Genomic DNA, 15,000 nt, shown 5'->3' with positions numbered 1-15,000 from the left:
GTAATTAGATGACAACAACAACATCAACAACAGCCAGTTGTTATTTAAAGACACAGGGTTCTTCTTACAAGAACAGTATTGTGTCGAGTGCATATGTAAAACCCATGAACCACCATGATAAAACATGAGGACCTTCATGAAGACCTTCCCAGGAAAACAAGACCAAAACTGAGCTCTGCTGCAGAGGAGAAGTTCATTTAGAGTCACCAGCTTCAGAAATCACCAATTAACAACCAGCACCTCAGATTAGAGCCGTTATGAAGCTTTACAGAGCAGAAGGAGCAGATAAACATCTCAATATCAACTGTTCAGAGGAGATTATTGTGTGTTTGGGATAATAAACACCTTCAGTATTGTTTTACAGTGTAGAGAGAAATAAACATCAGGAACGACCATGAAATTGGAAGAGGTGTATAAACTTTTGACTGGTAGTGTAATACTTAAATGTGAAAGTACTAAAAGGAGAAGAAGAAGAAGAAGAAGAAGAACATAAATTGGGACATAAATAATTGACAACCATGAGAAAGAGAAAAAAAACCCTCACCTTTTCTGTCTCGCCTCCTTCCTGTCAGCAGAACCAAGACTCTGCAAAACATCAAACACACCACAACCGCTCAGACTGAACACCTGAAATGCTGCAGCAAACATATTCATAACAGGGTTTATTTCAGAGGAATGAAGCGTGACAAACAGCACCTTTGGGATTAGGAAGAGGGGAGAGTTCAAAACACCTGTCAATCATCCCACAGAAAATAAGAAGGGTGATCTATCGACGTGTTTATGAGTGATACCTCACAGCTCCTATTTCAATTCAATTTTATTTGTATAGCGCTTTAACAATTATCATTGTCCCAAAGCAGCTTCACACAGTCAAAAGAATTATTTAAGTTTGTATGAAATGTGAATTTGTATGAATCAAAATGGTCAGTTTGTCCCTGGTGAGCAAGCCGAGGGTGACGGTGCTGAGGGAAAAACTCCCTGAGATGGTAATAGGAAGAAACCTTGAGAGGAACCAGACTCAGCAGGGAACCCATCCTCATTTGGGTGAAACAGAAAGCAGTAAATGATCTGCATTTATACAGTGTGTAGGGTGGGAGGCAGTTCAGCTATAATAGCTGATGTTAATTGATGTTAATATGGAGTCCAGGTAGTTATTGAAGACCCAGGTAGACTTGTAAGAAGTTCCAGTCATGAACTATCGAACTGTCAAGTCCCCAGAGAAACAGTTGCCAACACCAGGGTCAGAACCGTCTTCTAGGTAGAGAGAACTATTTAAAGTGCATAAAGACCAGCAGGTCTGGTATTGCAACACACACACACACACACACACACACACACACACACACACACACACGTGCCCTATTTTCCATCAGAAAATACTGTTGAAACGCTGATCAATTTAATTTGCACTGATGTCAAGGGCTATCGCTTACACTAGTGAGGAAGTGTTTTTCAATCCAGCTGCTATCCATTTACTCAGGAGAGAACGAGCTTTAAGCACAGTGTGTGTGTGTGTGTGTGTGTGTGTGACATTTAGAGCAGTGTAGGAGGCTTTAAAGGGTTTTTAAGTGCAGTGTTTCATCAGGTAACTCAACAGCAGGAGATAAGTACATTCCTGCAGACTCTCTGACCTTTACCTCTGTGTGTGTGTGTGTGTGTGTGTGTGTGTGTGTGTGTGTGTGTTCATATATATCGATAATGATTCATATGATTCATTATAACAACCGCATTTACATTCTATAGTATGTATAGACGTATGATACAAACAGCATGTAGTTATAATATTACAGTCCTGTAATAATAATAATAATAATAATAATAATAATAATGAGTCTGTAGATGTCCTGCAGCCTGAATCACTGTGTCCATCTCAGGACCCGCAGTAAAAGTGTCCCTGACGGCCTACAGCCCGACTCACCATCACTCACCTGTTACTCCAACGTCCTACAGACCTGAAGGTATTAAACACACCTGCACGCGCCTGTGAAACACCACTCCACTCATCACTGCACTGCTCACAACTCTTCTGTACACAGCTACTAAGGCATTAATCTAACGGTTATTATCACACACACACACACACACACACACACACACACACACACACACAGTACATACCAGTAGGAGTGAAGTGTCTCTGTTGTTTCTCGTCCTTTTCCCTCATTCTACCTGCTTTTGTCTCTAATACACCTGTTCATACCTCCATCTCTCTCTCTCTCTCTCTCTCTCTCTCTCTCTCTTAGTGACTGTGCATTTGTGTGTGTATGTGTGTGTGGTGCACTTTATTTGCGGTTGCTACGGCGATAAGCTTCTCTTACATGCTGTGTATCCAATGGGGGGAAAGAAATGAACAATACAGAGGCAGAGAAATGTTGAATAGAAGAGAATAAAATAATATGGCATTATGATGCATCTGCATGTGTGTGTGTGTGTGTACAGCATGTGTACTATTTAGGTATGTGTGTACAGTATATGTGTGTGTCTGTCTGTCTGTGTCTGTGTGTGTGTGTGTGTGTGTGTGTGTGTGTGTGTGTGTGGCTGTGACTTTTGAAAGAGAGAAACTAAAATATAACCCATAAATCTAAGCGCTGGAGCCACATCCAATTAGATTAATAGAGCTGGAAGACATTCTGTCATCCAAAACTGTGATGTCATCGTGTGTGTGTGTGTGTGTGTGTATGCGTGTGTGTTTATATATGCACATATACACACATCACTGTGTAAACGTTCATTTCATGTGGTAGAGCAGTCTCCTTGTGTTGGTGTCTGTTTCTGTGTTTGTGTTTTATAGGCTGTGTGTGTGTGTGTGTGTGTGTGTGTGTGTGTGTGTGTGTGTAGTTTGTGTTGGCATGGTGATAACGTGAGGTTCCATACTGAAGCCCTTTTGGTTATTATTAAAGCCTGCCATGAGTCATTGTGGGCTGATCAACAAACAAACACACACACACACACACACACACACACACACAGTAGAATATGTAAAGCTTTAGGTGGAGGTTCCCTGTAAGATAACCAGACTGTGAACTGCAGTGGACGACATCCGAGCCGTCGGACCTCCAGAGCCTGATGTTGGTAAACGATGTGGTGAGAACTATTGATTTTGATCTTCACACTACATCAAAGGACAGCTGGGTGGGTTCGGACCATTTGGCGGTATATCTGGACGTAGCCCAGCCTGCTGACTGACCTCACTCAAACGGGGTGCCAGATTTGGTCCACCGGACAGAGACATAAACAATGGCAAACAGTTTTGTGAGTCCAGTGGGTGGTCCTTACTCTCCAGGATTATCTACTGGAGTGTCTACTTTCTATTCCCTCTCTACCTGTACTACGCTTGACTGAAGTGGCTCCACCACATGAAAGTTTCCAAGAGAACAGATCGCTCTGGTATCCGAGGCCTTATAAATGTGTAAATTTGAGGCGTTCCACAGACCAGGGGTGCAAAATAACTCTAGTGGACTTTCTTTCTCAGCAGAGAGAAGGTCAGGTGGAGGCCTTCTTAGTTCTAACAGACTGTGAGGAGACCTCCTGTGCACAGCCCTCTGCAACCATTAGGATGTAGATCTGGTCTCATGTACGGAACACTTTCCACATTCCCAAACTTTCATATTTTGCTTTTAAAGCTGTTCATTTGTTAAAATGGAGTTTTTACCGGGTTTGAAGGTTGAAGCTTCTGTCATCATTAGCTGTCTAACGAACGCTTACAGGGTTCAGGAACTTTTAAAAAGGAGCAGCTCTATAGCTTTATGTTTCCACCACCACGGTTCACTGTGAATATTGTTCTTTTTTTTCTCACAAAGAACGTTTTTTAAAAGTATGCCCAAAAAAAGTTCTACCTTGGTCTCACCAGACTATAACACAATTTGCCACATGGTTCTGGTGGTTTTTGTGTGTGTGCTTGAGAAAAGGCTTCTGTTTGAGAGTGTACTTGGCAGTGGCTCGTACAGCTCCTCTAATGCTGCTGTAGGTCTCCTGGCAGGCTCCATGATGGGTTTTATTCTTCTGCTTTCGTCACTTCTGGAAGGACATCCTGATCTCGGGAACATCACCGTGGCGCCCCATTTTCCCCACTTGTTGAGGAAGTTTCATGGTTCATCTAAAGTACTAGGGGGAAAGTACCCCTCTCCTGATGGATACCTAATGACAGTAGGATCCTGAACATGCTCTTAAGCAGCTTCATGGCTTCAGCAGTCAGAGTTTTCATACATCTCTCTCTCTCCTTCACTCGTTCATTCTCTCCGTCTCTTTCCTCTCTGTCCCTCTTCCTCTGGCGCCATTGTGTGTTCTCTGGCTGTTTCTGATCATTGAGGTTTGGCTTCATCTCATACAGAAAAACCTATGAATGAGTGTTCGCCTCTCTCTCTCCCCTCTCTCTCTCTCTCCACTCTGCTTCTTTTTAAGTGAGTGTGTGTGTGTGTGTGTGTGTGTGCTGATGGGGAGTTCTGAGTTATGCTTTTTGTAAAATGAAAGTGACTCCACATTAAAACATAGAAAAGACTGCAGACTGTGACTCAAAACCACAAAAATGTGTTTAACGGTATAAAAGAATTTCAATCAGCACGCTCCTGCTCTCAGACCGAGCTTTAATCACACTAACGTGAAAAAGACGTCCAGTGCAAACATCAAAAATACACCTTCAAAAAAATCAATGAAAGAATGTGTAAGATAAAAGATAAACAGAGCTTACAGATATTATAAATGTTATCTTACACCACAGCGTTGCTGGATCCTGATCGGTCATAATGTTACTGGAAGGAGTCTCCAGTGCCAGTGCTGTGGAACAGTCAGAGGTGAAGCTGTAACTCTAATCGTCAGGAACGAGGAGTTTCCTCTGCTCACTGCATTCCCAGTATAATTCTCTGATAATCTGTGTTTTTGTTTCTTACCACCTTTAAAAACGAGAATAAAGAATGAAGCTGTTGAGAGAATGAGAGTTTATATCTGCTGTAACGTACGTGACAACAGGAACTCACTTTAGTTCACCGTTTTAAATGAAACTATAAATATATAAAATATTTACTAATAAATTGTCTAAGGGACATGCTGGTGACTTCAGGCTGCTTTAGGTTCTCAGCCGGAGTCTGACGGATCGTCCTTCATGTTTTTCACACTTTTCATGGTTGGATTATTTCTCAGACACAAACAGATGCTGGTTTGTCTGATCGACGGAGCTTCCTACCTACACAGTGGGCTATTTAGGTAAGTGGTGATATTTTGAAGTGGCCTCGATGAGCTTGATAAGAGTATTGTGCTGATAAACTGCACCGCTGATTATCTGCACATGCTTAGTGAAGAATGACAGAAATTTTCCTGGAAGAAATATTTTGATATTGGACTCGCATTTTTGCTTCTGTCTGTGTGTGTGTGTGTGTGTGTGTGTGTGTGTGTGTGTAAGAAAGAGAGAGCGAGAGGATCTCTATCTTTTTTGTGCATGTTGGAAGGTTTAGCCATTATATTTGATTTCTTGCTGACACAAGAGGAAAACTGGAACTCATTTTGGTCTCAAGCTGGAGCCAGAGAGAGAGAGAGAGAGAGAGAGAGACTTTTTTTTGACTTTTTACGATCCTTTATTTTACAAATTTTGTTGTATAAAAATAGAATGAGGATAGATTGATTAAAAATGAGTGAGTAAATAGATAAATAAATAAATAAATAAATAAATAAATAAGACATTTTTTAGACATTGTAATTATTCTTTTAAACATACATAGTTATTGTGTTTGTTTTTTTCTTTTGTGTTCTTTTTTCAGTTTAAGTTTGGTGTAAAAATTAGTTCATTATCTTCTACTGAACACAGGGTCTCTCCACAACACCATATTGTTTTAAACATGTCCATGTCTTTCATGTTTTTGTAGAAATTGAAATCGATTAAAATTTTTGATTTAATAAGTCTGGAGAAGATCTTTTGGGGGTCACAGTCTGTGCTTTGTGCCAACTTATTTTTTCTGCTTATATATATTGCCATTTTGGCTTGGCCAATGGTAAAATTAATAAGCTGGCATTTAAAACTCTTTCTCCGGACATATTTAAAACCAAGAATAAAAAACTGGTGACTAAAATCTACATGCAGTGGTAAAAAAATGCGTTTTAAAAGGTTAAACAAGGGCGACAATCTGGAACAATGTATAAAAGCATGAAAAACAGTTTCTCTCTGTGAACAAAAGGGGCATTCTTGTGTTATTTCTGGATTTAAAATAGAGATAAAAGAGTTCACAGAGACAATTCCATGTAAAATCCTCCATTGGAGGTCAGCAAACTTTTTGGTTAATGGTGGTTTATACAGTGCTCTCCACTCTGGTTTAATATCATTATTAAAACCCAGTTCAGTGCGCCATGGGGTGTCCACCCTCCCATTCAGTTTTTTCTTGTTTAAAACCTTCACACAAGCTTTGTACAGAACCTTACCAGACACTGTCTCAAAGTTCATCTCGTCCTCACCCTTGTGCTCCAGGAGGGGGCCGCCGTATCCCTCTAGGTCTGGAGTTATGATCAGCTGTGGAAAGGGTTCCTCTTCTGTAGAGCTGGTCTCGTTTCTTGTATATTCCATCAGCTGAACTCGTTCCTCCGACGTTAGGGTGGTTCTCCATCGATGCAGGAGTTGGTTGGCGACCCGTTGAGACCGGAGTCCCATGTGTGCTGCCAAGTCCTCTGCTCGAGACAGGTCTGTTCCAGTGATGTTTACCAGCTGCCGGAGTGTCACGATCCCTGCGGAGACCAGGGTCTTGGATAGTGCTGGGGTGGTTTCACTAGAGATGTCTAGATGTCCTCCACAGACTAGGGGCTCCTCCAGCAGCCAGTGTAAGGTTCTGTTTCCTTTTGCTTGTTTTTTAAAAAAGTTCCAAATTTTAAAAAGTCTTTGATAAAAAACTGGTAATCCAGTCGTGTCCAGTGCTGTGGGGTCCATTAAAAACAGAGATCTGTCCAGTCCGAGTCCTCCCACCATGCGTAGGAGTGTGAAGGCTGCTGCTCTCCATCCTTCGTCACTGGCACCGGTGAGGAGTCTCTGGATGAACTGCAGACGGAAGGCTGCAGTTCTGCTGGCTAGCTGCACCAGGCCCTGACCTCCTTCCTCTTTAGGCAGGTGAAGCAGGCTTTGTGGTATCCAATGCAGTTTGTCCCAGAAGAAATCTACCAGTAGGGCCTGTATGCTCGCTAGCAGGTTTGGTGGTGGGTCCATACATGCCAGTTTATGCCACAGGGACGATGCTGCTAGGTTGTTGATGACCAGCACTCGTCCTCTGTAAGACATTTTTGGGACCAACCACTTCCATCTGGTTAGTCTGCCTTTTATGCCTTCAACAATACCCTCCCAGTTTTTGTTTAAAAACTCAGCACTACCCAAGTAGACACCCAAGTATTTAAAACCGCTCTTTTTCCACATTAAACCCCCTGGTAGTGTGGGCTGTTCGCCTCCCCATTCTCCTACTAAAATAGCTTCGCTTTTGTTCCAGTTGATTTTAGCCGATGATAAAATCTTAAAATCTTCTAAAACGTCAGTTAAAAAAGTCACATCCATCTGTGTGTTCACCATTACAGCTAGATCATCGGCATAAGCTGAAAGACAGGTTAAAATATTAAAATGAGGTATATTAAAACCAGAAAGCTGATCTCTCAGTTTGCATAAAAGAGGTTCTATTGCCAAGGAATATAGCATGCCTGATAGAGAGCAGCCCTGTCTAATGCCTCTGTGTACTTTAAAAGGAACACATAAACCACCATTAACCTTCAGTGCACTCTCAATGTCACTATACAATGTTTTGATCATGGCTGTGAAACCTGGGTTGAACCCAAAGCTTTCCAGCACCTTCCACAAATATTCGTGTTCAACCCGGTCAAAAGCCTTTTCCTGGTCCAGCAAAATAAGACCAGTCTTTAAATCCAAAAGTCTAGAGACATCCAAAATATCGCGAATTAAATGTATGTTATCAAAGATAGACCTACCAGGCACGCAGTACGTCTGGTCGTGATGAATGATCTGCTCCAGTACCTTTGTCAGTCTTGAGGCTAATGCTTTCGAGAGTAGTTTATAGTCAGTGCACAGCAGTGATACCGGGCGCCAGTTTCCCAGGTGCGTCAGGTCTCCCTTTTTTGGCAGTAAGGTCAGGACAGCCCTCCTGCAGCTCACCGGGAGCTTTCCTCCTTTCACGCTGTCCTGCAACACCTCTACTACATCCTGTCCTATTACTGACCAAAAAGTTTTGTAGAACTCTGCAGGGAGACCGTCTATACCTGGCGCCCGCCCGTTCTTCAGACCTTGGAGAGCCTCCTGAATCTCTGCCAGCGTCAGTTCTGTTGCCATGTCTGTGGCCGTTTGTTCTGACAATTTGGGCAGATTTTTTAAAAAGGTCTCCTCCACTGCATGTGCTTCTGACCACTCACTACTATACAGCTTTGAGTAGAAGCTGTTTGTCTGCTTGCGAATTTCAGTGGGCTCTGATACGAGATCCCCTGATTCTGATCGCACAGCATGCATGATTCTTTTCTGTCCATTTTTTTGTTCTAGACCAAAAAAGAACTTGGAAGGAGCATCCATTTCCGTAGCATGTTTAAAACGTGAGCGGACCAGCGCCCCCTGTGCTGCAGTGCCCAGCAGGTCGTTCATTACAGCTTTTTTGTTTTTGAGGCTTTCAATATTTCCTCGATCTCCTGTGGTCTCCAAACTCTGGAGCTCCACTATTTCGGTCTCTAGAGCTCTCATTGATCTAACAATGTCTTTTGTGACATTAAGAGTGTACTGTTGACAGAAAACTTTTGTTTGTGCTTTAGCTAAGTCCCACCATTGCTGTAGAGAGCTAAAATCAGCTTTTTGTGATTTAAGACTGGTCCATAAATAAGTAAAAGACTCAATAAAATTGGCATCTTCTAAAAGTACAGTATTAAAATGCCAGTAGGCACTCTTAGGTTTTAGGTTTTTCCTACTGACTGTGCACTGCACCATGCTATGGTCGGAGATGCCTACTGGGGTAATAAAACATTTCGTAAAATAAGACAGTTGATGTTTAAAACAATAAAATCTATCGAGTCTAGCCAGAGAGAGTGTGTTATCTACGGAGTGGGCCCAGGTGTACTGTCTTTGTTTTGTGTTTAAGTTTCTCCATATATCACTTAAGTCCTGGGCCTCCATCATCTCCCACATGCGTTTACGGGAGGCCATGTGAGGTTCTTTATGGTTTCTGTCCAGATTGTCGGTAGTGCAGTTAAAATCCCCACCCAGAATTAAAATATCAGCAGAGTTACAGTCATTAATGACGCTGTTTAGTTTATCTAAAAACATCATCCTCTCTACTGCCTTGGTGGGAGTGTACACACAAATAAAAACAAAAACTTCATTCTCATAAAAAGTTCTCACTTTTAAAAGCCTCCCATTTAAAAATTCTTCTACTGTATAAGAGTTCGGTATAAAATTGCGAGCAAAGAGCAGTGCGACTCCAGCACACAGTGGTGTGTTGTGGCTCAGAATTGCGAGCCCGTCCCACTCTTTTGACCAGTCCGCAGAGTTTTTGGAGTCGCTGTGTGTCTCCTGCAGTAGAGCCACATCAATGTGTTTCTGTTTTAATAGTTCGTAAAGTTTTGCTCTTTTTTCATATGTTCTTGCCCCATTAATATTTAAGCTCGCAATGTTTATTCCATTCATTAAAAGGTGTATAGATAAAAAAAACAGTCTTATATATAAGAAAGAAAACATACCAGTGTCCAGCAGGGAGGTAAAATCACTCTAAGAAGTCCTCCTCAGCGAGTTCTTTATTTATTTTAGTGATCCATTTCTTTATCCTGAATATTTCCCGGTCGATAAAAGCTTTGTGTTTTTTGTAATATTTGACGTCGTGAATGAACTGTCTCTTGTTTGGGAAGTGTTCTTCCAGTTGGATTTTTGAGCCTCCTTTTGTCTTTTCTAAGAAGCTGTGTATGGACTCCTCGCTGTAAACCACTGGCATTCTTTCTTCCTCAGGAGTGAGAATCAGCACAGAGTCCGATATGTAGCCGTCACTGTCTGATTCTGTTTCTGTGTCTTTTTTGGGGAGTTTTTTTCCTCCTCTCTTGTGGTCTTTTTTCCTTTTGGGTGTCTTGAAGAGGGGCTCCTCTTCCATCTCTATGTCCGCCTCGTCCCCCTGTGACAGTGCAGTGGCTGCTGCTTCCAGTTGGCGGCTCTTCGCCCTTGTACCCATCGCCGAGAGGACGGGTGACTCCAGCACTGCACCCGAGCCCTCTGAGACCTTATCATTTGTGTTCGGCCTCGCCGGTGCCGGTTGGGTCACGTTGGGTTCCCCTCGGTCCGGTTTAGTCGAGCATGTTGCTTTTGGTGTCGATGTTGTTTCAGCTGACTCTTGGATTGCAGGCTGGGCTTGGGATTCATTTACTTTGGGCTCTGGTTCAGCAGCATTTCCGGGTCCCTCAGCGGGCGGCCGAGCCGTGGTTGCAGGGGGAATGGCCACGGCTGGCACGGTGGAGTCTTGACCCGGTCGCACAGGAGCATCGGGATCATTCTGTCTTTCAGGACAGGCACGGACAAGATGGCCAATTGCACCACATTTAAAACATTTTATATCCGTGTCTGAGGAGGCGAATATGTTATAGTCAAAGTTTTCAACTCTGAATTTAAAAATGACGTTTAGCTCTTCAACACCCTCTTTAAAAATCATAAAAACAACTCTCCTGAAAGATACCAGGTGTTTTATCAGAGGGGATTTACAGCCAAGGGGGATTTTCTTTATAGGGGAGACCAGGCGTCCGTATCTGGACAGTTCTGCTGCTATCACACTGTCAGATATAAAAGGGGGGACATTAGACAGGACTACTTTCTTAGCTGGGGAGCTCAGGGGAGAGACCAGTATGTGCTCGTTATTAACACTGATTCCGTTTTGGACAATTTTAATCGCTTTATCTACACTATTAACAAACACCACAACAGCACTGTTCATTCGGGAAGCAGAGACGATGTTCTCATGTCCCACCACATCACCAACCGCTAACACACACTCCTCTAAACTCGCCGCGCACACCACGCGCACACACACCACGCGCACACCGTGCCGGCGAGTCAAACTCTCAAACCGCTGTGTGTCCGGAGCCGCCATGCTCCAGCAACACACACACACACACACACTCACTCACACACACACACTCACTCACTCACTCACTCACACACACTCACTCACTCACTCACTCACACACACTTACACACACAAAAAAAAGTATATAAAGCCAAAGGATGTAATAAATGGCGAAAGAAAAAATGCACAAAGAAGAAAATTGGCAAAAAGCCAATCGCTCTCGCGCGCTCTACACGCCAAACTCGCTTCCCTGCCACACCGCGCATGCGCAGAGAGACAGAGAGAGAGAGAGAGAGAGAGAGAGACGGGTGAAAGAAAAAAATTAAATAAGGGACTAAAACGTGAAAGAAAACCTTGAGAGACTTCAACTGTTTTTTATTTGATATTTGTAATAAAGGTATTGTAAAAAGAGAAAAAAAGTTTGCTATCTCTAAAAGATTCCTGTATTATCGATAGACATGGATCATAAATATCAAAAAACATTTGTGGAAGCTTTATACAAAGTAAATCCACCTGTATCACAGGATTCCACCCTCACACAGTAAACAAGCACAACACACTATAATCCTTATTCATTTAGAATTTCTAATTGCTTTAATTTAACAGTGTCTTCCAGGACATTTCTTGCATTGCATTTAAAATTCAGGGCTTTGAAAACTTACAAACCAACCGCTCGGCCTTCTGGGTACTTGATTCTGAAGTTTGAAATACGAGGACACTTTCTGAAATGGGAACAAAATGTTTTTTTTAAAGAATAAATAAAACACTATGTGTCAACCATGGCTTCAGAGTCAAACTGTAAATACCAAAAATGTGAAAATGTGCACGTTTTTAACTGCTGTTTTTTCCGTAATCGAGTGCACATGTTGATAAACGGCAATCAACCATAAATTACCAAGGACGTTCAGGGTACGCCTGATTCCAACTCAGCCACGCACACAAAACATCAACAACTTCATGTATAGGTAACTTCCTGGTCCTGGGTCTGGTTGTTCAGTTTCCAGTGAGAGACCCGACCCAGACCCAGACCCACTGAGGGCTGCACAAGCCTGAAGAAACTGACATGGGTCGGTTCAGAACGGGCAAAACCCTGCACCAAATCATATATACACATTTCGATGTCTGTGGCAACTCCTACACTGGTTCCTAAAGGAGCAACAACAGGTCCATGTGTCGTCGTTGGTCTGCTGTGGTTCCAATTTTTATATTATTTGCTGGTTTAATTCAGCAGTTTCACCTTTGGGGGCTTTTTCAGGATATTAGTACATTAGCTTCAGAATTCCAGGGCTGTTTCTTTGCTTATCTGTTACTTGATTTTTCCACTTTGAAGTTCATGGTTCCCAGGTTGCTCATCATCTATAATCTGACTGTCGCAGCATCACTGCCATCCTTTACCTTTACTAAACCACAAACTTTCACTAGTCACAGAAAGAAAGATCAAGGCGTTAAATCATGAAAAATCTCTTTAGAATTAAATCTCACACAAACACACTCTCATGATATTTTTGAACAAAACCCCACAGTCTCACAGAGCTCATAAATAAAGAGGACTGGACGCCACCTCAACCCCCGCAAGGTGTGTGTTTGTGTTTACATGTTATTAATATAAAAACAACAAAAATAGCAAAACAAAACACTTCTGCGCTGAATGTCTTTTTAGTTGGCCTTGTTCAACGCTAGAATACGCACTTCTGTGCACACACACACACACATACACACACACACACAACCTTCTATGAGTACACACTTTCGGCATCCTGGAACACACACACACACATTTATCAATGCCCACTAAGTGATTTGGATCATGTTTGTTCTCTTTCAGAGTGTGTGTGTGTGTGTGTGTGTGTGTGTGTGTGTGTGTGTGTGTGTTGTTTGGTATGTTGGTAATCCAGTGGGCACCCATCCAGTGATAACATCCCCTTAAAGTGTGTGTGTGTGTGTGTGTGTGTGCGCGTGTGTGTTTAGTTGTAAAGGGTTTGTCACCCTCTAGTGGTAATAATATTCTGTGTGTGTCGCTGTTTCATCTCTGTGTTATATTTCTGACTCGTCCCCATGCGGAGCCCCGTCACACAAACGCCAGCGCTTTATTAGTTCTAACTAAAAGTGCTGAAAAGTTTGAGATTACCAAAAGATTTAATGAAGTGGGGAATTAATTAGCTGTATCAAATGCTTACTTCAGTCGAAGATTCTTGTAAGAGTAGTGTGTGTGTGTGTGTGTGTGTGTGTGTGTGTGTGTGTGTGTGAAAAGACAAATGTGTGTATAAAAATGCAAAAATAAAAAATAAAATAAAAAATCTATGACTATCTGAAACTGTCTTTGTCCATGTGGCGAGGCTCCAGATTAAGAACAGTTCCTATAAGGGAGCGTGCAGAAGCTGTGTAGTCCCTCAACTACATCACCTGGTGGGCTGGCCTGCAGACCGCAGTGGGTCCGGTAAAAAGCTGCAGAACTCACCAAGAATATCTCGGGAGTATCCAGAGAATGACTAGGAGAGGAAAAGTCCTGACTATGAGTGCAGTACACCCTCCACTCACCCAACCACAAACACATTCAGCCAGCCAGGCAGCCGTCCATCCAGTAGACCAGTCATCCATTCATCCAGCTCTGCATACACTCACCCAGCCATCTATCCATCCATCTATCCAACTATCCATCCACTCATTCGTCCATCCAATCAGCTATCCTTCAAACCACCCATCCTTCCATCCAGCCATTCAGCCGTAAAGCAGTGGTGGCTCAGATGGTTTAAGCTCTGGGCTACTGATCAGAAGGTTGGAGGTTTAAGCCCCAGCACTCCTAAGCTCTCCAGGCCCTTATCATGGCTGACCATGTGCTTCCTTACAAGCTGGGATATGGAAAGAAAGGTTTGACTCTGAAGAATACATGACAAATAAAGGCTCCTTTTTCTGGCAGCCATCCAAACACCCACTGTTCCCACTAACAAACCATCACCACAATTGTGAAGGAGGTCAGTCTCCGGACACATCGTCCAACACAAGCGTTCGATATCAAAGACTTCAGTTTCACAAATGAGATGCCAGTAAGTAACATCTACTCAACAGTGTAACAACTTCATACCATGGACCCCTCTATCACACCATCACCACTCTCTCTCTCTCTCTCACACACACACACACACACATGGAGTGAGTGGAGAGACAGACAGTCTCACAGCAGATGCCAGGAATTAAGGAATGCAAGCCCCCTCTGCTTTCGTCCTCCCATCCACACACACGTATCCTTTGATCCTCCCCGACATAGGGCTTGCACTCATTTGTAACTCGTATTTCTTTCTCGCCCTTACTACTGTGTGTGTGTGTGTGTGTGTGTGTGTGTGTGTGTGTGTGTGCATGGGTGTGTCAAATGGAAATTTCGTTTCCATAAAATTCCAGATGATAAAAGATCCCGCCGAGTACCGGATCAGGCCTCTCAATCCAGGGATTTAAGACACAGAGGATTGAGCTTTAACATTAAAGCTCTGTGTGTGTGTGTGTGTGTGTGTGTGTGTGTGTGTGTGTGTGTGTGTGTGTGTGTGTGAAGGAGAGAAACAGAAAGACGATGCATTAATATACACTATTTTACTTGCTACATGATTGTTATTATATTTAAGTATTTTTATAGAAGGTCCACGATGTACAGTAGGTCCCTCAGCTGAGACACTCGGCACCCTGAGACACCTGGAAGCTTTTAAACTTAGTCTTCTATGGTGTAAATCATCTCACTTGTATTTATATTATCTGACAGGGTTTATACTCGTCTGAATTGCTCTGGAATCTAAAATCTAAAAGTAGAGTTCTGGATTTCTCTAGTTCCTCATGCTATCCCTGTGTGTTCCGTGTGCATATCTGTGGAACAGTTCTACAACCCTAGCTGTGTGTTCTCTGTGTGTCTCAATGGCGTTCTACAGTAAACGATGTACTTGCCATGTTGTTCTGTAATTCTGTG

The 15,000-nt window shown here is 42.7% G+C and overlaps 1 protein-coding gene across 2 annotated transcripts in view; it reads right to left on the bottom strand.

The window, feature by feature from the left end:
- LOC128519975 (ankyrin repeat and fibronectin type-III domain-containing protein 1) overlaps window positions 1–15,000 on the bottom strand; it is a 116,224-nt gene that overhangs the window by 51,298 nt on the left and 49,926 nt on the right. For both annotated transcript variants that reach the window (XM_053493977.1, XM_053493976.1), the window contains one exon: window positions 545–585. In XM_053493977.1, coding sequence (XP_053349952.1) covers window positions 545–585 — 41 coding nt within the window. The remainder of the gene's footprint in view (window positions 1–544; window positions 586–15,000) is intronic.

The sequence above is a fragment of the Clarias gariepinus genome, chromosome 4 (assembly GCF_024256425.1).
Source record: "Clarias gariepinus isolate MV-2021 ecotype Netherlands chromosome 4, CGAR_prim_01v2, whole genome shotgun sequence".
In the NCBI taxonomy this organism is placed as follows: domain Eukaryota; kingdom Metazoa; phylum Chordata; class Actinopteri; order Siluriformes; family Clariidae; genus Clarias; species Clarias gariepinus.
This window is presented reverse-complemented; position numbering and strand designations above follow the sequence as displayed.